The sequence below is a fragment of the Aspergillus glaucus genome (assembly GCF_001890805.1).
Source record: "Aspergillus glaucus CBS 516.65 unplaced genomic scaffold ASPGLscaffold_5, whole genome shotgun sequence".
In the NCBI taxonomy this organism is placed as follows: Eukaryota; Fungi; Ascomycota; class Eurotiomycetes; order Eurotiales; family Aspergillaceae; genus Aspergillus; species Aspergillus glaucus.
This window is the reverse complement of record NW_019170457.1, coordinates 646,841-672,402: the sequence shown is the minus strand read 5'-3', so window position 1 is coordinate 672,402 and position 25,562 is coordinate 646,841. Positions and strand designations below refer to the sequence as shown.

General features: G+C 49.1%; 10 protein-coding genes across 10 annotated transcripts; 6 read left to right on the top strand and 4 right to left on the bottom strand.

Moving 5' to 3' along the window:
- Nucleotides 1–782: 782 nt before the first annotated feature.
- On the bottom strand, nt 783–3,583 carry sha1 (putative calmodulin-binding protein Sha1; the record flags this gene model as incomplete). The annotated part of the gene is made up of 2 exons (XM_022544312.1): nt 783–919; nt 976–3,583. The coding sequence occupies 2 exons, from the start codon at nt 3,581–3,583 to the stop codon at nt 783–785; spliced, it is 2,745 nt and encodes a 914-aa protein (XP_022403260.1).
- Nucleotides 3,584–4,049: 466 nt separating this feature from the next.
- ASPGLDRAFT_56166 (uncharacterized protein) lies at nt 4,050–4,731 on the bottom strand. Its single transcript, XM_022548176.1, has 2 exons — nt 4,357–4,731; nt 4,050–4,304 (listed from the first exon to the last, which is right to left on the bottom strand). Exons 1-2 carry the CDS (start codon nt 4,692–4,694, stop codon nt 4,298–4,300), a joined length of 345 nt encoding a protein of 114 aa, XP_022403259.1. The 5' UTR covers nt 4,695–4,731; the 3' UTR covers nt 4,050–4,297.
- Nucleotides 4,732–6,363: 1,632 nt separating this feature from the next.
- On the top strand, nt 6,364–8,353 carry ASPGLDRAFT_120958 (vezatin family protein; the record flags this gene model as incomplete). Its single annotated transcript, XM_022540190.1, has 3 exons — nt 6,364–6,412; nt 6,481–6,680; nt 6,752–8,353. 3 exons carry the CDS (start codon nt 6,364–6,366, stop codon nt 8,351–8,353), a joined length of 1,851 nt encoding a protein of 616 aa, XP_022403258.1.
- A 613-nt stretch (nt 8,354–8,966) lies between these two features.
- On the top strand, nt 8,967–10,510 carry ASPGLDRAFT_44391 (proliferating cell nuclear antigen). Its single transcript, XM_022546019.1, has 6 exons — nt 8,967–8,983; nt 9,043–9,132; nt 9,185–9,225; nt 9,291–9,720; nt 9,778–10,064; nt 10,122–10,510. Coding segments are annotated over exons 2-6 (777 nt in total). The 5' UTR covers nt 8,967–8,983; nt 9,043–9,131; the 3' UTR covers nt 10,140–10,510.
- A 2,588-nt stretch (nt 10,511–13,098) lies between these two features.
- Nucleotides 13,099–14,313, top strand: ASPGLDRAFT_121628 (uncharacterized protein; the record flags this gene model as incomplete). The annotated part of the gene is made up of 4 exons (XM_022540254.1): nt 13,099–13,181; nt 13,280–13,721; nt 13,774–13,968; nt 14,026–14,313. The coding sequence occupies 4 exons, from the start codon at nt 13,099–13,101 to the stop codon at nt 14,311–14,313; spliced, it is 1,008 nt and encodes a 335-aa protein (XP_022403256.1).
- An 838-nt stretch (nt 14,314–15,151) lies between these two features.
- Nucleotides 15,152–15,741, top strand: ASPGLDRAFT_23744 (SEC61-beta family protein; the record flags this gene model as incomplete). The annotated part of the gene is made up of 3 exons (XM_022543323.1): nt 15,152–15,154; nt 15,276–15,624; nt 15,710–15,741. 3 exons carry the CDS (start codon nt 15,152–15,154, stop codon nt 15,739–15,741), a joined length of 384 nt encoding a protein of 127 aa, XP_022403255.1.
- A 1,303-nt stretch (nt 15,742–17,044) lies between these two features.
- Nucleotides 17,045–19,362, top strand: ASPGLDRAFT_23743 (sodium:solute symporter family protein; the record flags this gene model as incomplete). Its single annotated transcript, XM_022543322.1, has 5 exons — nt 17,045–17,166; nt 17,216–17,388; nt 17,446–17,962; nt 18,012–18,665; nt 18,714–19,362. The coding sequence occupies 5 exons, from the start codon at nt 17,045–17,047 to the stop codon at nt 19,360–19,362; spliced, it is 2,115 nt and encodes a 704-aa protein (XP_022403254.1).
- Nucleotides 19,363–19,885: 523 nt separating this feature from the next.
- On the bottom strand, nt 19,886–20,921 carry ASPGLDRAFT_44386 (rhodopsin family protein). Its single transcript, XM_022546018.1, has 7 exons — nt 20,808–20,921; nt 20,611–20,664; nt 20,515–20,548; nt 20,438–20,462; nt 20,348–20,380; nt 20,252–20,292; nt 19,886–20,198 (listed from the first exon to the last, which is right to left on the bottom strand). Exons 1-7 carry the CDS (start codon nt 20,836–20,838, stop codon nt 20,051–20,053), a joined length of 366 nt encoding a protein of 121 aa, XP_022403253.1. The 5' UTR covers nt 20,839–20,921; the 3' UTR covers nt 19,886–20,050.
- Nucleotides 20,922–21,150: 229 nt separating this feature from the next.
- On the bottom strand, nt 21,151–22,282 carry ASPGLDRAFT_44385 (dynein light chain DYN2). Its single transcript, XM_022546017.1, has 7 exons — nt 22,149–22,282; nt 22,068–22,090; nt 21,979–22,012; nt 21,891–21,925; nt 21,810–21,836; nt 21,688–21,757; nt 21,151–21,622 (listed from the first exon to the last, which is right to left on the bottom strand). Exons 1-7 carry the CDS (start codon nt 22,177–22,179, stop codon nt 21,558–21,560), a joined length of 285 nt encoding a protein of 94 aa, XP_022403252.1. The 5' UTR covers nt 22,180–22,282; the 3' UTR covers nt 21,151–21,557.
- A 198-nt stretch (nt 22,283–22,480) lies between these two features.
- mrd1 (RNA-binding ribosome biosynthesis protein MRD1) lies at nt 22,481–25,352 on the top strand (the record flags this gene model as incomplete). The annotated part of the gene is made up of 4 exons (XM_022544311.1): nt 22,481–22,708; nt 22,796–23,533; nt 23,806–24,078; nt 24,135–25,352. 4 exons carry the CDS (start codon nt 22,481–22,483, stop codon nt 25,350–25,352), a joined length of 2,457 nt encoding a protein of 818 aa, XP_022403251.1.
- Between the last annotated feature and the right edge of the window lie 210 nt (nt 25,353–25,562).

Below are 25,562 nucleotides of genomic sequence, written 5' to 3'. Positions count from 1 at the left end.
TTTGTTCTTCAGCGGATTCGATAGACCTTCGTTCTTGGCGGGTGAACTGTGGTTATGCTCATGTCAGACTCGATGGAACCGTGGTACACGGTAGTAGTATCTCAAAGGTGAGGTCATATATACTTTTTATCCTTGTATAGTTGTGCGAGTAGGTTCGAGCCGTCCGTAAGTTGGATTTATTCGGGTTCGTGTTGTGTAAGATTGGATGGATGATGGTACTATGGTATGCCACTTTGGATTTATTCGTGCTGGTGGTGTATTGCTGAAAAGAAAATACAGATAGAGTATTGAATGTAACTGACCCCCACGTCAGATGAACATGAGGTCATGATAAGAGAGCTATTATTCATATTTCATCATCGATCACACACGCCTCCATCGGTTATCTTCGTAGATGCATGTAGCGCCTAAAAGAGTAATTCCAAGAGGATCGTGGGGTGCGAACTGTGTTTCAGATGGTCAATTGCATAGAGGACTATGTTCAACTGATGCTAGTATGAATGCGAAAATTAATTCAAATAACGCCGTAACAATATGCAATACACTCCACGCCGAACACCTAAAAGAATAGAATAATTATACAAACGCCATATTCAAAATGAACCTGGGTTGCGTCTCGTATTAGCGCCCGGACCGGCCGGCGACGCTGTTGCTTCATTTGCCGCCATTCCCTGACAATGATGCCCTTGGCCCAAAATATCGGCTCCTCCGATTGTGCGACAGCGGTGCACTGGCTGGCAACGTCGCTAGGTATCGCGACGGGCAAGAATCCGCCGCCAAGCTTACTGTATAACAGTCGCCGCCCGGGCTCGTTTGGAAGCGGACAGAAGTCGAGAGCACAGGAATGCGACTGCACCGAGGATGAAGTCACTGTTGACAATATGCGATGTTGCGGTGGAGGTTGGTGTTACCAGAGTCGCTGCGATCGTTAGCTATGTCTGCTTTAGTACTACGGAGAACAGATCGCGGGCTTACCGAACTGTGAGCTGCACCCCAGAGCCTGAAGACGAGAGGCCATTGTATCACCTTCGCTGCACTCAACGTCTTGGCCGAGTATATAACCCTGATACTCGTCGAGAATGCTCTCGTAGATCCGGCCATCCGCAAAGCTTGTACTGAAGTTATCCATGTGAATGCCTTTGAGCTGCGCCAAGAGAGACACCCATTGCTTCAGCAACAGCTCATATTCATCACTTGGTTCGTCCAATTCAGTATCCATAGCCTGTTCGTACCCGAATTGTGACATGGCTTTCCGCTTGAGTCGCCCAATCTCTTGTCGAACATCTTCCCAGTCCACCAATCCAGGAAGTCCCCATTTGCTGACCAGCCTCCACAGAAGCGCAATGGTCTTCTCCCGATGACCGTCGACGATGTCCTCTGCAGCTACATCATGTATTAGCACATTGGTCCCGTTGTTGGATGCCAATGCGCTGAGCGCAACCTGCACATTGTACAGCTTAACTGCTCGGCTCGTACACGGAAGCTTCAGGTGTGGCAAAAGTGACCTTTGCTCCTCATTCAAATGCGAAAAAGCCCCTCCGTCTGGCAGCGTCACAGTGGTGGTTGGTTCTCCATCAAGGTCGCCATAACAGTTGAGTAACAGCTCGGCAATTCGGGTTAACCTCACGCCGTCTCTCACGTCCACAGCGAGGTTTTTGATGTGGTAATCATATTCTTCGATTTGCTGCTGCTCGTACGACACTTGGCAGTCTAGGTGCCCGAGCGATTTAATAACGTCGCCTGATGTCGGTAACAACAAACGCGCCAGGGCCTGAAGCACAGCGGCGGAAGACTTCAATAGCGATGACGTTACAAACAGACGGCGAGGAAGGGTCGTGCCGGAGCGCACCCTAGTCTTGTCCAGCAGGACAACGATCATGATGCTGCGAAGGGCCGTGCGGCGATATGCCGCGTCCGCTTCTTTACCCGGCGTCTCCGCTCGCTGCACCATGTCCTCATTGCGCAGCAGGAAGGCTTCCAGAAAGGTTTCTATTCGCCTCTTCAAGATCTTTTCTTTGCTTGTCGTCGTGTATGCACGTCCGTCATCGTCATCGCTGGCAATTCTCCGACCAATAACAGTCTCCAGCGCAGCCTGCAAAGCCCGCAAATCATAGGTCTTCGTCCAAATATCCAGAAATCTCCGCTTCAAACCGAGGTCCTGTCTCAACCGCGACTCTCGTGCGAGAACGTTCTTTGGAATGCTCATGGCACCGTTCATTAACGACATCTGCATCCGTTTGTAGAGCAGTGTGAAGGTGTCATCTTGGTAGCGATCGAGAAGTTCGTGTCGGAGAGTAGCAGGGTCATCGGAACTTGTGTGGCCATCCGTTTGTTCGAACACTTCGTTAAGCGATTGGGTTATTACTTCCTCTTGATGCGCGAGCCAGTTATCTTCGTACAATGCTGGGTTAGAGATGTTTTCTGTAAGTAGCGGGAACTGCTCGTTTAGTTTCTTCGCTTTGATACTTGATACAGCAAGTTTGGGAGGCATCGTGTTCTTGGAACGATTGAGAGGGTTCGACGTGGTTGACTTCAACGCACTAGACCGGGTGCGCTCCTGGCCCGCCAGTTTTTGTTTGACAAGGTTCTTTTTCTGACTCTTGTTGACTGGTGCTGGGCTCATGTTGCTCTTGTCACCCAGTGCCGCCCTCATTTGAGGCCTGGGCCGAGTCGCTGTGCGTAGGCCATCTGTTCGGCTCCCTCCAGATTTTGAGACGTTGCCAGCTGGCTTGGACTTTGGCGGCTCAAATACAGGCATACCACACTTAGAGCTCTTGTCCTTGCCGTCAACGAGAACGGATCCAGGTGGGGTGTTCTCTTTTCCACCATTCTTCCCGGCAATATCAACTCGAATAGCCCCTTCTTGGGCAATCTTGGTGCTTGGCTGCAACGGTGTTTTCCGTGCGAAGCCTGCGATCGTTTTCTTCTCATGTCGTTTTCTCGCGATGCGCGCCTCTAAACTGTCGATCTCGGGGTCTTTGGGAATTTGGCAGTTGATGGTATTCGTCGTCTGCGATTTTAGCGGGCTAAATAGACCCATGAACACACTCGCGACTGTCGTATCCTCTGTGGGTATGTAGACGGTTTCACGGCGGACATCCTTTTTCAAGGCAGCGTTTTGCTCAATGCCTCGCTCCTTCCCGTTGATCTGCATGAGCAACTTCTTGTTCTTCATCGCGTCCGTCTCTGCGCTCTTGTTTTGAGAATCAGACTGCCCCAGGTGTCGCGGGTTCGTAGACGATGGAGTCATGGCGAAGCTGACTTTCGGTCGAAACCTCTGCGCGGGCTGGGTAAGCAAGGAGGATTTGCGATTAGAGGCTCCCAACGTTGTTCTTGGCCTGTTCATCGATAACGCCGGTCTCTCGCCGTTATCCTCATGGATTTGGAAAGAAGAGACTGCCCCGGTTCTCCGTTTAGGTTTCGCTTTTGTAAGAACAGGTGCTTTGATTTCGGTTGTGAAGTCGAGGTTAGCGGTATTGTCGGAAGCATCCAGCCCATCTTGCCATAACCTGTCAAAAGTGTCGTGTCTATTGCTCGATCTAGATGGACAAGGCGTCCCAGCCTCCCCCAAGATACCAGACATCGTGAGCGGTGGCAGTTAGTCTTCCTCTAGTCCGTGTAGACCGCTCTTTCCTCTGAAAGGTGTGCCGTATACAGTTAGGAGGATGATAGGCACAATCGAGGACAACTGAGTCAAGCTAACTCGGGTAGTGAGTTACTCATAAATAAAGCTGTTTAGGTACTCTTTTGATCTAAGGAACGAGGTCGATCACGATTCACGTTCGTCTTCCAAGAACGCGATGTTGACGGACAATGGTTGCCGGTGCAACTGCTGGTGGGGTCTGAGGCACCAAGGCATCGATTATACAGTCACATGACTGCGATGCGACATCCTCCAGGATTTAGGGAATATCGTACTGTTTCTGTCTTATTTCATTAGACATTGCCTAACTAATTCACGGTACTTAGACAGTAGAATAGCACTGGATAGATGAATCAGGTCTTTGGATTGCTCGCTTGTTCTCTACGGATATAATAAGCCTTGGATGCTCAGGATATATATGCCACCAAATATTCTATACGTTCTAGCAAAACTACAATGGTCCCAGTCGGGAACCAGCGCCGGGACTCCTCAGACCTTCAATCGGAATTATCCTTTCCTTGCCAAACTTATCACACTGTTCTTAAACCGAATGCTAACATTCCAACTAGTTTCTGCATCTCAACCGACAAACAGGTCTGACCCGCGAACACATACTGAGAAAAGAGTCTCTTGATATTTGCTATGTGTCTTCGTTTATACCCTAAAAGACCAGGTCAGCATACGATTAAAAAGAGGAAGAAGGATACCCATACCTAGGTCTCGTCCGTCTGACCAGCCGCTCCGCTCTCTCACGGCGCTGTTCCAACATATCGTTCAAGATCTCCATCTCGAGTAAAAGGCGTGGTTGTTCATCCCAGCTCAACGAGGGATCATTCTCGTAACTCGTCTGTTTCTTCTTTGATCGACCTGGGCTCAACGACGCATAATCAAAACCCAGAAGCTCTGCAATAGTTGCGATAATAAAAGTGGCGAAGAGAACTGCCACTATGGCTATGAGGCCGGCTTCAAAAAAGGCTTCGAGGACAAGGCGAGCCATTTTAGAGAAATAATTGTAGTATGAATCGTTGTAGTCGAGGGCTAGGGGGGGCATTTGTATGGATCAAAGGTCGACTGGCACGGTGCCGGGTGTTTGTTTGAAAGAGTCATTGAAGCCGAGCGTCCCTTTATACAGGGTTGTAACCATTATAGCCATGCCTTGTTTGCCATGGCATTCAAAGAAGCTGCTGAGCGCTTATACGTTGTCAGATATCTAGTACTGGCTGGCCGTGCTCTCATTGTGCCAGGGTAGATTTATATCAGGAGGTTCTATATGGACAAGCAATGTGGCCGTAGGTTTCAGCTATTTCAAGTATGGCTATACGGAGCACACGTAGGTACAGCCGGCTTCCATATAGTGAGTTGTAGTATAGGATTCCAATGATAGATAACACGATGCTGGCAGCCGTATAGAACAGGGATATTAGCTTTCCCACCGCGGTTACAAATTTTCAGTGATGAGCGATGTTTGAAGCATTAATGTGGCGCCAAAATTGGCAAGATGCTGAATGGCAGTGCCTCTCTGCAAGTTTTGTTGTCCATGGCAGTGTATGAGGTGAGGCTCCTCGGAACGCCATCGTTTCCCCTAATCGTATTAGGCTCAGCAGACGTGCTGTAGATAATCAGCATACCAGGGTTGACGGGTGGGATGCACCGGAGTGTTAAAAAAAAAAAAAAAAAACCACGGATATGGGGTTATTCAAAATCTGACGGCATTATGGTTAAGCAGTGTACTAGAATCTGTTTACTTGATCTGGTTCCTGGCCGGTCACAATATTCAGATCTTTCTAGTTGGGATAACCTCCGTGGAAACATCCTCGGGATCCAGGTACCATGCGGGGAAGGGGATTCGTTGACGGTTAATCCAACGGATAACGGCCCATGTGAAATGAAATTCTTGTTCAATATGCTTCAGAGTGGGCATAAATAAAACGATCTCCTCGGTATGGAGTGTGCATTCGGTGATAACTCCGGGTTCCGTAGAGCATTAAAAAGAATGAAATGCCCATGATCGGATCAGACCATTATCCAGCTTGATAATCCAAAATGTTCAATCCATAAAATATGACATATTTCATACACCCTCGTTTTAATTGCATACACACACTTTTGCATATGCCGAATCAATAATCACAGCACACGCTTTCCTTTTTCGTGGTTGCCACAAATAGTGTGGCTCAGCCTCATTATTCTGTCTCTCTTTAATACCCCCTTCCCCGGAAACGACGATTACTACTACTACGGAGTCCATACGAGTACGACTATTATTACTTATCTGTAGTTATTACATGGCCAGACCTTCAACGTGGCCCTCTTCTCATCATTTCGTTCTGAGTCCATCTTGCTAGGTGTGTATACACAAGACACTGCCAGGGACTGAAACTCCTTATATTACCTTATTTTATTCGTTGATATTTATCTGTCTGCCTGCCTGCACATCCTGCTAAATCGCGTCATCTCTTCTTCTTCCAGTGTTCGTTGCGGCAGCCCCCTTCCTCGCTACTAAACCGCCTCTCCGAATCTACCTCCACGCCCTTCTCCTGAAACTGATACGCCGTCGGGCCAGTGCGGGATGGACCATCAGTAACCAACTTGAATTTCTAAAACGTCCGATTCGTTCTTTAATTCCACCTTCGTTTCGCCATTACGGCTCGCAAGCTCTTGACAGCTGCTCTACGTTTTATCGTGCTTATCGCTGGGTCAAAACGGAATGCACAAACGTCATGGAATCTCTTGTGTATGAGAACTCGCCCTTGGCAGACTACCTCCAAGGTGAGTTGCTTCTTGACTGCAATAGGTTCTTTGGGGTATTAGAGGCTGATATTGAGATGGTAATATAGGAGAGGGTGAAAGCGACAATAATTGGCCCGTTGAGTTTACAGAGAATGAGGATAGCGATACTGCAGATGCGACAATGGACTTTGCCCCTCGAGGGGCCTCGAAATTTCAACAGAAAATTCGCGATAAGCTTCCGAACCAGCTAGATTCAAAAGTCTCGCAACGAAGTGAAGCATTGGGGAGGTTCTATGATGCCTGCGCGGTATGGCTTGCTTTTGCTATTCATCTTCAACTAGGATATGCGAACTGACCGATTTTATCTCTTCCTTATAGTCCGCTTTGAATGCTCGCATCGGACAAAGCGACAACGCAAGGTTCCTTGAACAGTTCGGTTATGTGATCGTCGCATCGCAGTTGTTGAACGAACATAGCGCCCCGTCATACACCTCCGCCGCAGATGTGCTGTCGCATGCACAACCCGCAGAACTCCCATCGCTTTCCACAACATTCGGTCTACAAGGTGCCATTGTCACCGGGGCGACATCCTTTTCGGTTGCATGGTTATTACATTGGAGTCGGCCTCGATCAGGCACTGGCATAAACCCCCGGAAAGTGGGCATTCTTATGGTCTTGGTGCCGGTTCTCGGGGTTCTGTTCTACGCTTTTGCGAAACGTCAATGGCTCAAATATCTGCGCCACCAAGCGGTTGATGCGGCTGCGAACTTCATCAGCAACGCGCAGGGGTTCGATTCGGCTGCCTCGGCATCAGTTGTTTTTATACAAGAGGTCGAACTTGTCTCCAGGGGTTATCGCATAAGTACGCCCTTACCTCCGGTGAGCAGACTCGAGGATCAGGCACAAATCCGACGATGCCTTCGACTCCGTCGAACGGTCTCTGAGTGTTTGTACTCAATGTTGGAACGATATATCCGATCGCTACATATTTTACAGCCGCTCACGGACGATGTCAATCTTGCTAGATACTACGACATCTACGATATCTCGCTGGAGGAACTTGCTGAAGCCGAATCCACCTTAGCTGAACGCTCGACAGATGATCAATATTCGCTGCGCGCCCTTCGAACTCTCTTCGGAAGACTCTATGGTATCAGGAAAAGTGTCTTGTGCTGCCTGCTGGCTCTCAGTGCCGATGGTGGCGGTCCTGACATTGAAAGATGGAGCACGGCTGTGGAGCAGATGCGGGATTTGGCTGATGTGACATCAACGAACATCCGCAGGATGACCAATATCCTCAGTGAGGAAGACCGTGAGGTTATCCCTCCTTCGCCTCTACCCACAGCCTCCCCCAACAGGGACGCCCTTAAAGCGCAATATCGAAGACTTAACACTCTTTCACAAGGAATTCGGGCTCTGCATGCTAAAATGCATGTCATTCGTGAAGAGTCCCATTCCAATCTTGACGAAGTAGATACCAGTGAACTGGAGGCTACACTTGTCGCGCAGTACGACTCGATCGGGACAGACATACGGGGCCTTCTGCAAGAATGGGAAGCCGGGAAGTCTGCACTCGTCAACAGCTTCGATAGACAATCTCTCGCAGACCGCTACTCACGACCATCAAGTACGTTGACGCCGTTGTCGCCGACGCCTAGTCTTAGCGGTGTTACTGCAGTCGAAGGAAGCCCGTCGGACGCGCTCAAGGCATTGACAGGCGAAGGTTCTCACCTGGATATAAGCGTCACAGATGCTCCTGAGGAAGAGGAAATCTTCGAAGCCGTGGCACTTCCATCCCGCAGCAATAAACGGTCCTCTATTAGCAGGGAAGAACGTATTGCACGTGTCAAGGAAGATCGAGCAAAACAAGCGGCTGCACAAGATCGGTCTACTGCTAACACGAGTATGCTGAGGGAGCTTGAAATGGTCATCAAGCAGAAACCCTATACGGCAGCCTCGAAGCGAGTCACAAGTATCTGATTCCGATGTTTTACTCACCTACGTTCTTACCATTCACTCCCTATATATATTTCCTTAGGTTTCTGTGCTATATGAAGCCATTGACCAAAATTTGCTGATTGATACCCGCATGTATAGAACGGACTGGCGTCGCTGGCGTTTAGCTGGTTTTCATTTACATTCTCACTCCACTTCTACCTGTGTCTATATTGCTTGATCCTACTTCTTCTTCTTTCTTTCTTCTTGTCAAGTCGCATTCTTGTACATTCTAGGGGCCTCGTTATGGATTGCATTGCTTTTGCCTTGTTTCAGTCGTTTGCTTTCTTTTTCCCTCTGCACTCATTGAGCGAAGACCTGTCTACTTTCCTTGTGTATATCGTGTAAAATAGCTGGGTATCTTGTATTCATAGATCATTACGGATGCTAGTGAATCAAAGTCATATTGTCAAACTGTTCTATTAAGAAGGTTTCAAGTAAGGCCCTGCAAAGGGACAGTGAATGCCCAAGGCATAAAACTACCCCAAGCGGTCATATCAGCCTCAGGCGCAACGCGACTGGACGCGTTTCAGTCCCCACCAAACCCTCGAACGCGAATTCACCTCGTTTCCTTTCTTCAATCTTTACACTTTTATAACCACAACTTCCTCTACTGTGCGTTATCCTCCCCAGACCTATAATTCATCAAAAGAACTCAATTAATAACTGTACAGCACCTTCATTCCAGCATTCATCTGACGTCAATTAATTCCCACATTCTCGCTACACCCCTCTTTGTGATTTACCAGAACTCATATTCAAGAGTGAGTGTTCTCGTTGCTTGTGGGTGTAAACGAGATTCTAACTGTTGTACAGTGTTAGAAGCACGCCTCGAACAAGCCAGTCTCCTCAAGCGCGTACGTTTACTCCAGCGTCCACTCTGGAATTGCCAAAAAAACCAATAATACTTACAATTGAACAGGTCGCCGACGCCATCAAAGACCTCGTCCAGGACTGCAACTTCGACTGCAATGACTCCGGAATCGCCCTCCAGGCCATGGACAACTCCCACGTTGCTCTGGTCTCCATGCTGCTCCGCGCCGAGGGCTTCTCCCCCTACCGGTGCGACCGCAACATCGCGCTGGGAATCAACCTGGTCTCGCTGACCAAGGTTCTGCGGGCCGCCCAGAACGAAGATATCCTGACGCTCAAGGCTGAGGACACCCCCGACGCGGTTAATCTCATGTTCGAGAGCCCGGAGACCGACCGGATAAGCGAGTATGATATCAAGTTGATGGATATTGACCAGGAGCACCTGGCTATTCCCGAGACAGAGTATGCGGCTACGGTTGAGATGCCGTCGGCGGAGTTCCAGCGGATCTGTAGGGATTTGAACCAGCTTTCTGAGTCGGGTATGTTCCTTTTCCTTTGCTTCCTTCTATTCACCCTGTGTGCTAACTGTGCTATAGTTGTCATCGAGGCTACCAAGGAAGGCGTCAAGTTCTCCTGCCAAGGTGACATTGGCAGCGGCTCCGTAACCGTCCGTCAGCACACCAACGTCGAAAAGCCCGATCAGAACGTCTCGATTGCGCTCTCCGAACCCGTCGCTCTTACTTTCTCCCTCAAATACCTCGTCAACTTCTGCAAGGCTACAAATCTGTCTAGCTCGGTGTCCCTGTGTCTGTCCCAGGAGGTTCCTCTGCTTGTCGAGTATGGTTTGGGAAGCGGCCACTTGAGATTCTACCTTGCTCCTAAGGTGAGTTCTCCCCCCGAGATCTTGGGTGTTGAACAAAAATAGCTAACTTTTAAATAGATTGGTGATGAGGAGTAAGGCGATCACGATAAAAACAACGAAAATGCTCAATAATAATGATGGGGGTGTGCGACGATTATTTCTGATATTTTCTCATGTCCACTGGACAAGGGTTTTCATAGTTTTTTATTCGAGCGGTTTATTTAGTGATTTCAATATACCAAGCACGACTGGGTTTAGTGGTATTACGAGATCCTCCGTACTACGTAGGCGGAGAAAAGCATAGTAAGAAATGCTAGGCACCAAAAGTTGCATTGTGAATCATAGCTATCCCGACAACTGCCCAGCTCCCATCGACCAGTATATCCCACAACCACAAAACCACATATCAGCCGCGACAAATCGACCGAACCGCCCTAAGAGAAACCCCCAACAGGCCCTCAAGAACCCTGCCAATTAGCCAAGGTCCACCAAGTCCTTTCCAGAGCTCCCCCCCAACATGTTCAAGGGGAGGGAAGTATCACTAACCTGAGAAAAAAGAGGTGAAGCGCCATCCCCACCAGAATAATCGGAATCGAATGATACCATTTCCCTTCCGAAGGAGGGGAAACAGTATGCTGCGTATTGCACTAAAGTGTCGCACGGCAGAACCGCACACACAATCTTCGCAACGACTCTCCCATGGGGTGTTTTAAGCCCCGATGTTTCTGATGCCGATTGCAGGTGTGGTAGTGAATTCACACCAGGCCCTCACGGGCAGTACCGGCTTTCTCCCTGAGGGGTCAAGCGGATTACTGGGTTTGGGTCGAAGATTCCTCCGAATTTCTCATTTGCAAGGTACTCGGGAGGGGAGAGCTGTGCATAACCCAGATCTCGACCTCCCAAGGACAAGACGGTGTCTTGTCGTGTGTAGCAAAGAAACGCAGCATTGATGGGGATGGCGCTTGAAGAGGAAAAGAGAAGAAGAAGCCGAGGGGAAGAGAAATTTTGTTTTTGTGTCATGGTGCGGCTGTGGATTCACCGCCTTCCTGTTTCTGTTTCTGGAAGACTGCTGTTTTGGGTTAGTTTTGGTTTGGACGGTCGGCAGCTCGGTGCCTGACTGACTACTCCTTTCCGATGAAGGATCAAGAGTTGTGTTCACGACTCGTACTCGTATGATACGCAGAATATGTACTACATCGAGTCGTAGAGATCGATAGAGTTCTATTTGGTAGATCATAGTCGCTGAACAGTCGGGATATGGAGGGTATATCAGGGCAATAGTACGGAGAGTCCTGACTCGATTCCTTCCATGCAAGGTGTCGGGCCGTAAATAGCACACGGTTTATTAGGGCCCCTTAGTGCAAGTGTCAGGAAAACGAAGCCCCCGCAGAGAATACATCCGAATAGGGCTCTTGGATGAACATTAATACCGAGTCATCATTTTGGCACGGAATGGCAACAGCAGTAATAATATAGGGATTTTTATTTGTTTATCCGTGCCGCTGTGCCGTTAATCTCTTGTCGCAGTGTTATTCCGCATGGTATAGACAGACCCTCCTGAAGGGTTCACTACAAGTCCAGACCTCTGAATACTCCAGTGTACACGCAAATCTCCATGTTGAGAAGCTAATGGCCATATCCAAACTCTCTGGGAGTTCTGGCCCGGACAGTGAGTCTGGATGAATGCCCATCAATTTCCCGTCGCGGCGTGCCAGGGCCACTCAGGAGAAACGATATTTGATTACGGGTTTCTTGGCTCTGTTGCGAGTCAACCGTGGATGCGACAGGCACAAAACAAGAGTTATGCCAGTCCCCTCTCAGGGAACTTGACGGTTTTTTGGTTCCAGCGGGGTGGAATTCCAGTCGAGAACTCGGTAGTTATCGTTTCTCACTTCATAATTCAATCCCATTCGTGGGAAGCTCAACCCTTCTTGTACTGTGTAGAGTAAGACGATATAGCCTGAACCGGCTGGACAATTGCCAATCCCGCGCGGTGGTCAACTCCTCTCTGGCCAATTTCTCCGTCTCGTCAACCGCTCGCTCATTTTTTTTTTTTTTTTTTTTTTCTTCTGCCTTACGATTTCTCTCTTCTCTCTCTTTTCCGTTTTCTTGTACTTTTCACACATTCTTTCTATCATATTGTCAGTCCTTCGTTTTTCCTACTTACTGCCTCGTTCGAATCGCTCGTTTCGTACTCGATCGTCCACGCAACCTACGTTGTTCCTATTTCCGGACTCCCTCGCTCCCTGTTCTGTCTGCATGTGCGTCCTCAGCCTTACTCTGTACACCAAGCCTCCGTCCAAACCATCACCAACGAACCGGAGCGTTTGATCGTTGGCTCAGCGCCTTTCGCACCGAGTCCTGAAATTGCCAAACGACCACACCGTTTCACGCGCTCTTGGCATTTCCGTCCTGATCGGCAACTAAGAAAACCGACCAGAGAGGCTGAATTTCGGGCAATAAAAACAGAATAAAAAGAAGCAGGGAAGGGGAGATAAGCAAAGGGTCCCGGGTCTGAGAGGCAAAAGTGATCCCTTCTCTCCGCATTCTCTGGGGTCTCCCACATTCCCAAGGGAAAAGAGAGCTTGTTCTGTGGATAGGGACAGACAAGCGTGGACCTGTCATTGTCTCAGATACCTTTGCAGCAGCGAACAATCGCGATAATCTGACCTCCTGAAGGCGCTCTTCGTCCAGTCAGGTCTTCAATAACCGGTGATTCAACGGTAGTCCCCTGTTAGTTGGCTCTTCCGGCGGTCCCGTCTGTCACACGACAAGACCCTTCGTTTCTTTCATTCACTCCCTTTTTTCGAACCTACGGAATTTTCCGTTACACACACCGCCGCCCGGTGGTGAAACCGCCATATTGTATTCCAAGGAAGATCCTCTGGCGGACACAGGCTCCATCTTGGAGCCCCTCGCCAAGATTTATTCTCACAACTCGCGGGCTTCTCTCCTCGGAGGGTCTTTTGATCCTTCGTTTCGGCGAGATACTGCTGGCGGGTTTCGACCGAGAGAAGGCTATGTCAACGTCCCGCCCCGTGAACGCACTCGCAAGATGTACATTCCAAATTCGCTCTGGACGTGGTCCTTTGCCATCGTCACGCTTGTTCAGACTATCATCACCTTGGCTCTCGAGTGGTACGTCCTTCCCTTCGATTTTTATTTTTATTTTTTATTTTTTAATTTTTAATTTTTTTTTAATTGTGGATCATCACTAACTGGTATCGCTCTGGTAGTTATGTGTTCGCCAACTTTCAGCTCCAACTCAAACCAGAAGCCGACGGTGTCACCGCATCAAAGGCTATTCCGACGTTCTTGGCCCTGTACTGCTTCGGGTTCATCTACGAGCTGGTTCTCGTGTACGATGCGCTGCGCATGAAGAATACCATTCAAATCATCGGGTTATGCGTTTGCAATATTGGTCTCTTGATCTACGGCGCCGTCCAAGTCCAGCAGATTAAAGAAGCGGTTAACAACGTCCTCGTCGTCAACCAAGTCATCAGTCCACTGGTATGGCCGGAAACAGAACCGTTCCTCATCATTATCCCATGTGTCGTAGCCATGGGGACTGCTTTGATGCTCATCGTTGCGTGGAAACTGTACGATGAATTCGCGTGGTCCATCTACAAGCATATCAGTGCCGACCTGCGGATGAAGCGTCGGTATCTCACATATCAGGTTCGTTAATAAACTTTTAGCTGGAGGAAATATCGCACTGACCCTATCTTAGATCTACATCGCGTTGCTCAAATTCGACTTTTTCTTCTTCCTCGGTTTTACGGTCCAATTCATGGTCATCGTGACGGGTAGACAGGATTCCGAGTTTGCCCTCACATTGGCAGCTATTCCCGTGACAATCTTGATTCTGGTGTGTGCGGCGGTCTTTGTTCGACGAGAGAGTACTGTGGGAATGATTGTCACCATTGTAAGTGCCCATGGAATATCCTCACCCCGATCACAATCATCCTGACTGACGTTTTAGCTCCTCTACTTCGCTGCCATGGCATATTTCCTATTCAAGCTCGTCCGAATGTACCAGCCCTCCTTCTTCAAGGAATACCTCCCCGCTCGGCGATCTCTCACGTTCTTCGCCATCATCACCCTCGTTTTGATTGTGTTGACCATCATCAACGCTTGCTTGTGCACGGCCAACTTCAACAAAGGCTTGAAGCCTCACATCAACCGAAAGAAGACTCGCGAAGAAGAGAAAACGACCGAGCTGTCCACCAATGTCGCCGGTCAAATGCCTACGCGAATGATGATTGATTAAGCGAATTCTTTGAGCAGCAAACAGATACCCCCTTGTTCTACATTTCGGAATGGATTCTGGGACCACCTTTTTCCACTATATGATACCTTTTTTCAAGCGTTGTTCTTGCCCATTTCTTGTTGATTTTTGCCTTTTAATTTCCCGGTTCATTTTTTCTATATTATTCTTTTCCAAACTTTCCTCCCTCTACAAAGAACTGGCAGTCTTTGGAGACACGACCTCACACCCTCTATCTTTTTTCCTTTCTTGTCCTTCCCTTAAACCCGACTGGTTACGCTTAGAGTCACGACTGTGCATATATTTTCGTCATGTATACAAACTTATTTTACTGGTTAGCAAATAGACAAATGATACGAACGAGCTGGGTAGACATAATAGACATCTAGGCGTACTCGAACCATTGGGGGCGTTCTGCCGTGGCAACAGAATCGCAACCAGGTGTAGGACGCACATACTCAGAAGACTTGAAGGACACAAATAAATCTTCTCTTTGGAAAGACGTTCAGTTTTTATACGTTAATCCGATCTGGATCTTGAGATTTATACGGCAGTATTATTGTGGTATTTAATACAAAATTATAGGTCTATTATTGGCTTTTCTAAGCTCGGGGTAGCCATCCGTGACAATACGTGACCATACGGAAACCGTGAGCGTGGCCTCTTTCTGGCAACTTTCAACTTCATTTCCCCGATCAATTCGACCTTCTTTCTATCTTCAACCTCCTCTCTCTTCCTTCCTCCCTCTTACCGGCCATTTCCTTTTCAATTCTTCCACTATAATAATCGCCATCTTCATTTCACACTCTTTTCAACCTTCTTTACTCCTTCTTTCGACATAATGGTGAGTGCGACCAGATCATCCCAGGGAGGTGAGATCGACCTTAGTCGTCTCTCCTTCCAGCTTCTACACTTCCGTGTTTAAATACTCAGAAATATGATAATCATCTAACCAATTCAACCAGTCCTCTCCCCGTCCCGCCTCTCCCCTGACCTCCGGCGCCGAATCCGGCCCTGACACCAAGTCCGCTGGCTCTGGCCCCGGTGCCTCTGGATCCGCCTCGGCCATCAACCGTCCTGCCTCGCCCACTCCCCCCGGTGGTCCTCGCGCTGCTCTGCGTCGCCGCGCGGCTGCAGACCACAAGGAGTCGCTGCGCAATGTCAGACCCAGCTCGACTCGCGCCGCGGGTGCCGGTGGCTCTTCGGGCACGATGCTCAAGCTTTACACGGACGAGAGCCCTGGGTTGAGGGTTGACCCCGTTGTCGTGTTGGTTCTTAGTCTTGGGTTTATCTTCTCGGTTGTGGGATTGCATGGTAAGATTTTATTCCGTGGAGTGGCTAGGGTTGCATTTTTTTTTTTTTTTTTGAAAATTCGGGCTAATTGACCACGTTGCAATAGTTATTGCCAAGATCACTCGCAAGCTCTCGTGAGCGGGTTATCATAATCGACTCGATTCGGCTCGTCTGAGGTTATCGTTCGCCTTGCAGTTTGCCTAGCGATTCCGGGAATTGTTGGTAGCAGATGGCTGGGTTTTGACCTGACCTGGCCCGACCCAGTCATTGCGAGGTCTCAGACGAACGATCATCCACCGACAAAACATCCTCTACTTCCTCCACCATTGAATTTCCTATACCCCTTTTTTCGTCTCTTCGCCGTTATTTTATATCGGAAAACTTCGAACGCGGTCACCAATTCGCAATCGATTCATTTTGACTTTTCGCGAAACACGAGCGTTCCTTATCCATCTGCAGCATGGGTCTGGAGTGTTTTTTTTATGTCGGTTATAGCAATCAATTGCTTTGTTATGTTACCAATATGGGGAGTTGGGATGGAGAGTGCATTGTATAATAGTCTGTGTTTCTCCAATGGAATGACGTTATAGTATCCAAAATTTCTGTCCTGGGCAAGATATGGAGTATGCTCATAAACGTCAACCTAGCATTGCGACTACTTATACGAAACCATACTATGTATATATATCTCTTCACGTGCACGGCTCGGGGTTTCCCCAATTTAATTGAACATTTCCCATCTGAGTATCATCAGCAACACGGCAATATATGCCCTACCGATTATCAGTACTAAGTAAAGTGAAGAATCCATCGGAGATATCGGAGACAGCTTACTCTTCTATATAACTTGTCGCCTTAGCCCCGGAATAAGCTCACGTAGTATTCCCCACCAACAAAGCAATGGCGGCAAAACGATCCCGGAGAAAGCCCACAAAACACTTACATACAAGCCTGAGCTAATCCCCCCCCGATAGAAATCCATAATCTCCTCGCCCCGGTCCGTCAACCGCTTATCTCGACAACCCGCCGCCGGGACCAATCGCCGCGATGATAAGCAACCCTCAAAGATAAGAGACGAAACAAGCCTCTATCAACCAATGACAAGCCCCCAAACCTCCAAACGACGTCCTAATGATGGGGCAGAAGAGAGAAGGAGCTCGGTGGTGGTGGCTGTCTGGGGTTGCGCTAGACCCTGATGATGCTTGCTTGCTTGCCCTATTACAAAACGTGGTTCCTTATCAGGAGCGCGGCGTTGGTGGTTTCCTATCTTGACAAGGCAGGGACGGGTCCCGTATATAGTCGGGAGATGTAAAGATGATGATGCGAGATCGGAGGAGTGCTCCTTCTTTTGGTGAGGCTGGAGGGGGTATTTGTATCCTGATCTTCCTTGGGGTTTAAGGAAAATTCAGTTGCGTCGAGATTTGCTTTGGAAGTGAACGATATGGCGTCGAATGAGGTCAAGTTCGATGTGCCCCTCTCGCAGGGCTTTGGATATGGTATTATCCTGGGTCTGGGGTTTGCTTTTGCTTTGGTAATGATTTTTATCACTTGGTCGCTCAAGAGGTATGTTTACTTGGACTGGCTTGTGCGCATTGCGCTGACCATTTGACAGATATCAGCATGAAGTCCAAACGTCTGAGATGTTCTCGACAGCCGGACGGTCTGTTAAGTCAGGCTTGGTTGCTGCTGCTGTTGTCAGTAGTTGGACGTGGGCTGCGACTCTTCTTCAGTCCACTTCAGTGACATACAAGTATGGCATTTCGGGGCCGTTCTACTATGCTTCAGGTGAGCTTTCATAAAGGCATATCTCTTTACAAAGTAATAGAATGCTAACTGTCACAGGTGCAACCGTCCAGATAATCCTGTTCACGACCCTAGCCATCGAACTCAAACGACGAGCCCCCAACGCCCATACCTTCCTCGAAGTCATCCACGCGCGATACGGAACGACCGTCCACATCGTCTTCATCGTCTTCTGTCTAATGACCAACATCTTGGTCACCGCCATGTTGCTCACCGGCGGTTCTGCAGTCTTGACATCCTTGACGGGCGTCCATACCGCGGCAGCGTGCTTCCTTCTTCCGATTGGCGTTGTGCTATATACTCTCTTTGGTGGAATTAAGGCGACCTTTATCACCGATTACATGCATACTGTGGTTATTCTCGTGGTAATCTTCCTTTTCGCGTTCTCAGCGTATGCGACGAATACGACTCTGGGATCGCCCGGGAGGGTGTATGATGCATTGGTTGCCGCTGCTAAGCTTAACCCGGTTGAGGGAAATGCGGAGGGGAGTTATTTGACTATGCGGTCGAAGGAGGGTGGTATCTTCTGGATCATTAACCTGATTGGAAACTTTGGGTGAGCAAGTCGATGTTATTGTTCTATGCAAGTACTGACCAAGTGACAGAACCGTCTTCCTCGACAACGGATACTACAACAAAGCTATCGCCGCACACCCCGTTCACGCCTTCCCCGGATACGTTCTCGGTGGTCTTTGCTGGTTCGCCATTCCATGGCTCTGCGCTACTACAATGGGAGTCTCTGCGCTAGCCCTAGAAGGCAACCAGCATCTGAGCTCCGAAGACGTGACTGCAGGTCTCGTGCTGCCCTTCGCCGCCGTCAAGCTAATGGGATACAGCGGTGCCGTCGCGACAACCCTCATGATGTTCATGGCCGTGACGTCTGCATTCTCAGCGCAACTAATCTCCGTCTCTTCGATCCTGACCTATGACATCTACCAGGCCTATATTGAACCCCATGCTAAGGGCAAGAAGCTGGTTTGGATCTCCCATATTACATGCATTATATATGCGCTTGCCATGGCTGCGTTCGCGACAGGTCTTTACTATGCTGGAATTGGAATGGGTTATCTCTACCTACTGATGGGAGTTATTATCTCTTCTGCTGTGTTCCCAGGTGCGATGACTTTGCTCTGGAAGAGTCAGAACTGGATCGCTGCTGGCGTTTCGCCAGTTCTTGGTCTGGCTGTGTCGCTTATTGCTTGGCTTGTGACTACGAGGAGGCAGTACGGTGATTTGAACGTTACTACTACCGGAGAAAAGTGAGTCTGTCCCGATATATCATCAACAAGAGAGACTAACAAGTTTAGCTATCCCATGCTGGCTGGAAACGTCGCAGCCCTCCTCAGCCCAGTGGTTATCTCCCCATTCCTAACTTACACCCTCGGCCCCCAAAACTACGACTACAAATCCATGCAAGCAATCCGCCAAGTCGACGACACAGAAGTCCTCGCAGCAGCACACGTCGACCCCGAATCCCTCCCTCCCACCGACGACCCCAACACCGCCGACAAAATAAACCCAACAACCTCCCAAATTCAAACCCAACCCCAATTCCAAATCACCCCAGAAGAAGAAGAAGAACGCAAACTCAACCGCGCGGCCCTCTACTCCCGCACCCTAACAATCTTCATGGTACTCTGCTTCCTGATCCTCTGGCCGATCCCCATGTACGCGTCGTCGTACGTCTTCAGCAAGCCATTTTTCACGGGGTGGATTGTTGTGGGGATTATTTGGCTGTTCGTGACGACGGGTGGGGTTGTGGTGTTTCCACTTTGGGAGGGGAGGGAGAGTATTGTTAGGACTGTGAGGTTGATGGGGAGGGATTTGATGGGGATGAGCGGGAGGAGGAAGCCTGTTGCTGATATTTCTGGGTTGGGGGAGGAGTCGGAGGAGGTTGTTGGTGATGGGAGTATGGGGGTGGAGGGGATGGGGGGCAAGAGGAAGGATGGGGAGTAGAGTTGGTGGTGGGTTTTGTTGGTTTATGTTAATATTTAATGACATACACGTTAATTTTTTCTAATTAGACACTGACATGCATTCACCGTTGACCTCACCCATTTAAACATATAGAATCTCTCCATCCTAAACCACACCAACCCAACATTACACGCTCCCCATCAAACCAAAATGCCCAAACCTCCGCATCCAATCTACGGCAACCCAGACAGACGCAAATTCATCCTACCCTACGCCATCTACTCCTGCGTCCCACAAGAAACTTTCAAGGCGGCCTTCAAAGCCATCCAAGACAACGTCGACCTAGTTCCCTCACTCACGCTGGTGTGGCTAGAGAGGATGAGAAGTATCATGAGTGGTTGTGTCTTTGATTTGATGTTGAGGCTTTTGAGGAGAGGAAGGAGATTACGGTTGTGCTTCGTGAGGAGAATGAGGCGCCGGAGACTGGGACGCTCCCTGTTTCTGAGGCGGCTAATTTGCTTGTAGATATTGCGATGGGACCGAGGGAATGGTAGACCAGATATGGAGAGGTACAAGATGAATTCGATTGCTTTGAATACCTTCACGACATAAAATTGACTGGTATCCCAAACTAGAACTCCGAGAATCCCATAATTGAAAAAATCAACAGAACGGGAATAAAAAGCAAATAAAACACAGCCCAGACAATCAATTCACGCTCATCCGCTCACTTGTACCCATAGTTAGGCTGCTCCTGCGGCGCCGGTGCGGCGCCAGTCGCTTGTGGCGGAGGATAGTAAGCCTGCGGAGGCAGATATGGGCCTGGTGGTAGATTCGCTGGAGGCCTTGTCTCGGGAGTGATATCAGGCCGGTCACTGAATGATATTAGTTACTTTCGAATCACAGGGACGAGGTGGCTGATACGCACCGCAGGTCCTGGGTAAATCGACATGTGTAGCATGTGACTTCCTGGAGGGGGTTAGTTACGGTCTTGGTTAGATCGAGGAATGTACAGAGTACATACCTTGTGCTTATGCATTGCTAGAGGGATCACGGGCTTGAGAGTGTCAGGTCAGTAAGCTACCAGATCCAACAGAGTAGTAGGGATGCATACAATGAAGCAAATAGTGAAAAAGGGCCTATGATTTGTCAGTAAAAGGCCATTTCCTCTTTTTTATTAAGATAACTCACCATCGAGTCAAACAGTGACCATTCCAGTGTTGGCCTGTAGGTACATTAGCCGCCAATTCAGGCACGGAATACTCCGGACAAGGATAAACAACGCACAGTTGTAGCAATACGCCTTAACATTCTCATATCCCTCAAGCATAGAGGTAAAATCTGTACACATTCAATCAGCACATGCCATCAATACACGGAATACTCCGTAGTCATCTATACGGTGTACACCAGAGTGGATAGATCTCATCGCGGTGGAGAGCACGGAGTTCAGGTACAGGAACGGAACGGGATGCGGTACTTACCATGCGTTCCGAACGTAATGCAAATAGCCATGATCGAGACTCGTTAGCGATAGCGATATCAATGAGGAAATAGACTGATATTCTGTCAAAAGCGACTTTTGCCGTCTATTTCAGAGGATTGAGTTACTAAAGAAGGGGCTGGCTCAAGGCAGGCGCTTTGTGAGGCGCCGCGTGACGTGTGGCGCTTGTGGCTTGGCGCTTGGCGTGGCATAACTATGTTGGACTATATACTATTATTGTATGTTATTCTTGTGTCGACGGAGCATGGGTAGACTTGCTTAGGGTTGGCTTAGATGGCGATGCATATTTGCAGAAAAGTGACCTGGCTGGGGCTTATGCGCGTGCTTGGAGGAATGGGAGGACCTTGTATGCGCTGTCATGGAGGAATACCGATTGCTATAATGAGACCATGGATATATGTTTACAAGGCCATGCCAACTTTCTGCCCAAGTCGTTTACACATATAATTATGTCACTCGAATGTTTAATTCGTAAACGCTTCAACAAGACAACCAAGAAATGAACAAGAGAAAGCGAAATAGAGGGAACCCGCTACCACAACGTAGAACTCCTCCAGGCCAAATCAGCGGACAGTCTCCACGTCGCTCGTGTGTGTAGCAATCGAAGTAGTATGTCGCCGTAAGTCCCCCCTGGTGGTGAGACATATACGGGGTATATCATCTCCTGAGACCAGGCACAACGTCGTCTGACCTTGCGAATGAGATTTGAATGTGTGTAGTCGGAGCGGTTCTATTGCGTCTTGAAGAGGAGGATGGCGCAGTGCCCGAGGTAGAAGTAAATGAAGTGTTTCGTCTCTGCAATTTGGACGGCGCGGTTAGCAGGCCTCCTTGAAAGCTTTCGTCCCAATCGAGTAACTCACCATGCGTGACAAAACTGCCAAAGTTTCTTCCTACTACACAGTGCCATGTTGCTCCCTTGCGCGAATCGAACTGTGATATTGTGAGCGATGCGAACGGGGAGGAGACGATGGGATGTGCGGACCTCTTTCTTAATGTACTGGGCGATGTCCTGGAATCTGTCAGCGCCAGTCTAATAAAAAGAGATAAAAGAGTAGCTCACTACCTTCTCAACGTGGTACTTGTCCATCGCCTCGATCGCTGAGAAATTAGTCGTTCGTCTTAACCCAGCTCGACCTGGAGGGTTCCCATACCAACTTCAACAGCCTCTTGTTGCATATCCTCCGTCTATTATCTGGTGAGCACCATCCGGTTTCCGACATCGCCGTAGTGTATTTCTTACCATGTCGACGGACTTGATTTGCGCTATACATTCGTCAGATTGGTTGTTTACCGGAAGGGCGACTCCTGATTTGGTACTCACGTTCCATCTTCTCCTTCTTGTCGGTGGCCATATTTGCGGAATATTGTAGAGCAGAATGTATATGGAATTTGGATAGCAAAGAAACAACGATATGCTTCAATCTTCAATGCAGTTCCTGTCGCACAGCGTCGTCATATGGTGGCCAGACGGAGTTGCGACAACAACATTGTCGAGGCGATGCACGGGCCACGTCCACATTTCCCTCACCGCCCTCGGCACTATTAAGACCCGCAAGAAAAAAAAAAGTAAAAAAATTTCTTGTAACTCTTGAGCATCTTCAACTTTTCTCCTCCATGGCATTAGAGAGATAATTGTGCCTCAAAACAGCCATCATGGAGAGCTCAAGAGTGTTTGTGTCTGGCCTACCGCCGACCTTCACCAATGATCAGCTTAAGAAGCATTTCGCAACTCGCTTCCATGTCACAGATGCACATGTCTTGCCGAAGCGCAAGATCGGATTCGTTGGGTTCAAGGACCCTGAGATGGCCAAGCAGGCTGCTGGCTATTTCAACAAAACCTATGTCAAAATGTCAAAGATCTCTGTAGAGATTGCTCGTCCTGTACGTTGCCCTGCTGTTGCTGTCTTTTTTGCCATTGTGCACGCTGACCGATTAAGGTGGTCTTGAGACTGACCAGATTTATTCTAGATCGATTCCAAACCTGATGCTAAGAAAGATGTCGGGTCTTCTGCTGCCGATGCTTCCACGGATGGGACTAACCTCAAGCGGAAACGCGAAGAGGACCAAGCCAAGCATGATTCTCGACTGCAAGAGTATCTTTCAGTAATGCAGCATCCGTCCAAGACAAAGACGTGGGCGAACGACGACATCCCCAGACCAGCTGAAGAACACGTACCAGCACCTGAACAGCCTGAGATGGAACCTTCTCAGGATGTCGCTGCTTCGCAGAGGAAGAAGGCCAAGGTGGATGGTCCTGCGCAGGTCTCGCATGCCCCCAAGGAGCAGGAAAAGGCACAACCGGAACCGATGGTTATTGACCAGAGTGGCAATGAGGAGAATGCTGAAAATGAGCAGGATGCTTCTGAGAAACAGGCTGAACCAGTTTCTGACAGCGACTGGCTTCGTTCGAAGACGAGTCGTCTCCTTGGTCTTCTGGATGAGGATGAGCAAGCTGAGTTTGACACGAAACCCGAAGAACCGGCTGCTAGTCCCGTCAAGGCCCGTGTTGAGCAGAAACCAGCGCCTGTCGAGGAGAGCGAACCGGAGGACACAGAGATGGCGGAGACAGAAGAGCAGGTAGAAGAGCACGATCCGAATGTCGAGCATGTTCGCAACTCTGCGCGTCTCTTCGTCAGAAACCTTCCCTACGATACGACCGAGACGGATCTCGAGCCAACGTTCTCGCCATTTGGCAAAGTCGACGAGGTTAGTTTTTTTCTTTTCTTTTCTTTTTTTTTTTTTTTTTTTTTTTTTTTTTTTTTTTTTTTTTTTTTACCCGCACCCATACCTGGTAATTGTTTACCAGGGTTGCTCAAATGATGATTCAACCTGATAGGGACATCAGATGCGAAAGCACATGATGGTAAACAGGAAGGAGAATTTTAGTAGATGCTCCGAAATCTGAAAAGCAACTTTGCATTTTGTTTTGCCAAATGTCGACTAGTCGATTTTCAGAAGCTGATTACTGACGGTCACAGATTCACGTCGCTTTCGATACACGACACTCCACCAGCAAGGGATTCGCATATATTCAGTATTTCGACCCCGATGCTGCTGTCGAGGCCTATAAGAATCTCGATAGAACAATCTTCCAAGGTCGTTTGTTGCACGTACTGCCAGCTGCCGCAAAGAAGACCTACGAGATTGACGAGATGGAGTTGTCTAAATTGCCGGTGAAGAGGCAAAAGCAAATAAAGCGAAAGATGGAAGCCTCCTCAGCCTCGTTTAGCTGGAACTCGCTTTATATGAACGTAAGTGGCTGTAGTGTCTATTATCTACGGCCCATCATGCTAATGTGCTTTCACAGGCCGACGCTGTGATGTCTTCGGTTGCAGAGAGACTTGGAGTATCCAAATCGGATCTTCTCGACCCCACGTCATCGGACGCTGCAGTGAAGCAAGCCCATGCTGAAACGCATGTCATCCAAGAGACCAAGGCTTACTTCACAGCAAACGGTGTCAACATCGAGGCTTTCAAACGGCGAGACCGTGGTAACACCGGCATCTTAGTAAAGAACTTCTCGTATGGTATCAAGACGGAGGAGCTCCGGAAACTGTTTGAGCCGTATGGTCAACTTGTCCGACTTCTGATGCCCCCCAGCGGCACAATAGCCGTCGTCGAATTCGCTAAACCCGATGAAGCGCAGAAAGCGTTCAAGGGCCTTGCGTACCGGAGACTAGGCGAATCGATCCTTTTCCTTGAGAAAGCGCCCAAAGATCTCTTTGAAGGTCCGCCGTCTTCACAGCTTCCCGCCGTCGAACCCAAGGGTGTGTCCCAGGGCTTCTCGACTGCAGATACTTTCGCGGCTGATGAGCCCGAGGAATCTCTGCCAACTTCTACTCTCTTTGTAAAGAACCTAAACTTTGCTACGGCTAATGATAAGTTTGTCGAGATGTTTCGGCCGCTGGACGGCTTTGTCTCGGCCAAACTCAAAACGAAGCCCGATCCCAAGCGACCTGGGCAGAAGCTTAGCATGGGGTTTGGCTTTGTTGATTTCCGAAGCAAAGAACAAGCTCAGGCCGCCCTGTCAGCAATGAATGGCTACACGCTTGACCAGCATCAACTGGTGATTCGGTTGTCGCACAAGGGCGTGGATGCCGCGGAGGAGAGGAGGCGCGAAGATACCGCCAAGAAGGTCGCCGCCCGGAGAACCAAGATCATCATCAAGAACTTGCCCTTCCAAGCCTCGAAGAAGGATGTCAGGTCGCTTTTTGGAGCCTATGGGCAACTTCGCTCTGTGCGGGTTCCCCAGAAGTTCGACCGGTCCGCCCGTGGTTTTGGTTTTGCCGACTTTGTAAGCGCTCGCGAGGCGGAAAATGCTATGGACGCATTGAAGAATACGCACTTGTTAGGTAGAAGGCTGGTGTTGGAATTTGCCAACGAGGAGGCGATCGACGCCGAGGAGGAGATCCAACAGATCGAAAAGAAAGTAGGGGAGCAGCTGGACAGGGTCAAGCTCCAAAAGCTCACGGGCACCGGTCGGAAGAAGTTCACCGTAGGGGCTCAGGACCACGAGGAGACATGAAGTCCCTTTTCCCTTCACTCCTTGCGGATAAAGGAACAACACCCAGCATGACCGCGTCGAACGGACTTGATACCCTTGGCCCCTTGCATGGCAAGCCGACCACACGTTGCAATCGCTGTCAGTTGGATGTGCAGCCTCCTGCACAGGCGCGGTTATCGTGCATTACCACTGCACCGTACCCTAATCGACCCCGTGTTTCTATACTGCACA

Coding starts and splice junctions, on each gene's coding strand:
- ASPGLDRAFT_44385 (XM_022546017.1), bottom strand. CDS start 22,179: ATGGCCACCGACAAGAAGGAGAAGATGGAAC. Junction 21,837..21,890: donor ACAAGTACCACGTTGAGAAG/GTAGTGAGCTAC, acceptor GACAGATTCCAG/GACATCGCCCAGTACATTAA. Junction 21,758..21,809: donor CCCAGTACATTAAGAAAGAG/GTCCGCACATCC, acceptor ACAATATCACAG/TTCGATTCGCGCAAGGGAGC.
- ASPGLDRAFT_44391 (XM_022546019.1), top strand. Junction 9,226..9,290: donor AAGCCAGTCTCCTCAAGCGC/GTACGTTTACTC, acceptor ACAATTGAACAG/GTCGCCGACGCCATCAAAGA. Junction 9,721..9,777: donor GAACCAGCTTTCTGAGTCGG/GTATGTTCCTTT, acceptor ACTGTGCTATAG/TTGTCATCGAGGCTACCAAG.
- ASPGLDRAFT_44386 (XM_022546018.1), bottom strand. CDS start 20,838: ATGGCTATTTGCATTACGTTCGGAACGCATG. Junction 20,665..20,807: donor CATTACGTTCGGAACGCATG/GTAAGTACCGCA, acceptor GAATGTGTACAG/ATTTTACCTCTATGCTTGAG. Junction 20,199..20,251: donor CGATTTACCCAGGACCTGCG/GTGCGTATCAGC, acceptor AATATCATTCAG/TGACCGGCCTGATATCACTC.
- ASPGLDRAFT_56166 (XM_022548176.1), bottom strand. CDS start 4,694: ATGCCCCCCCTAGCCCTCGACTACAACGATTCATACTACAATTATTTC.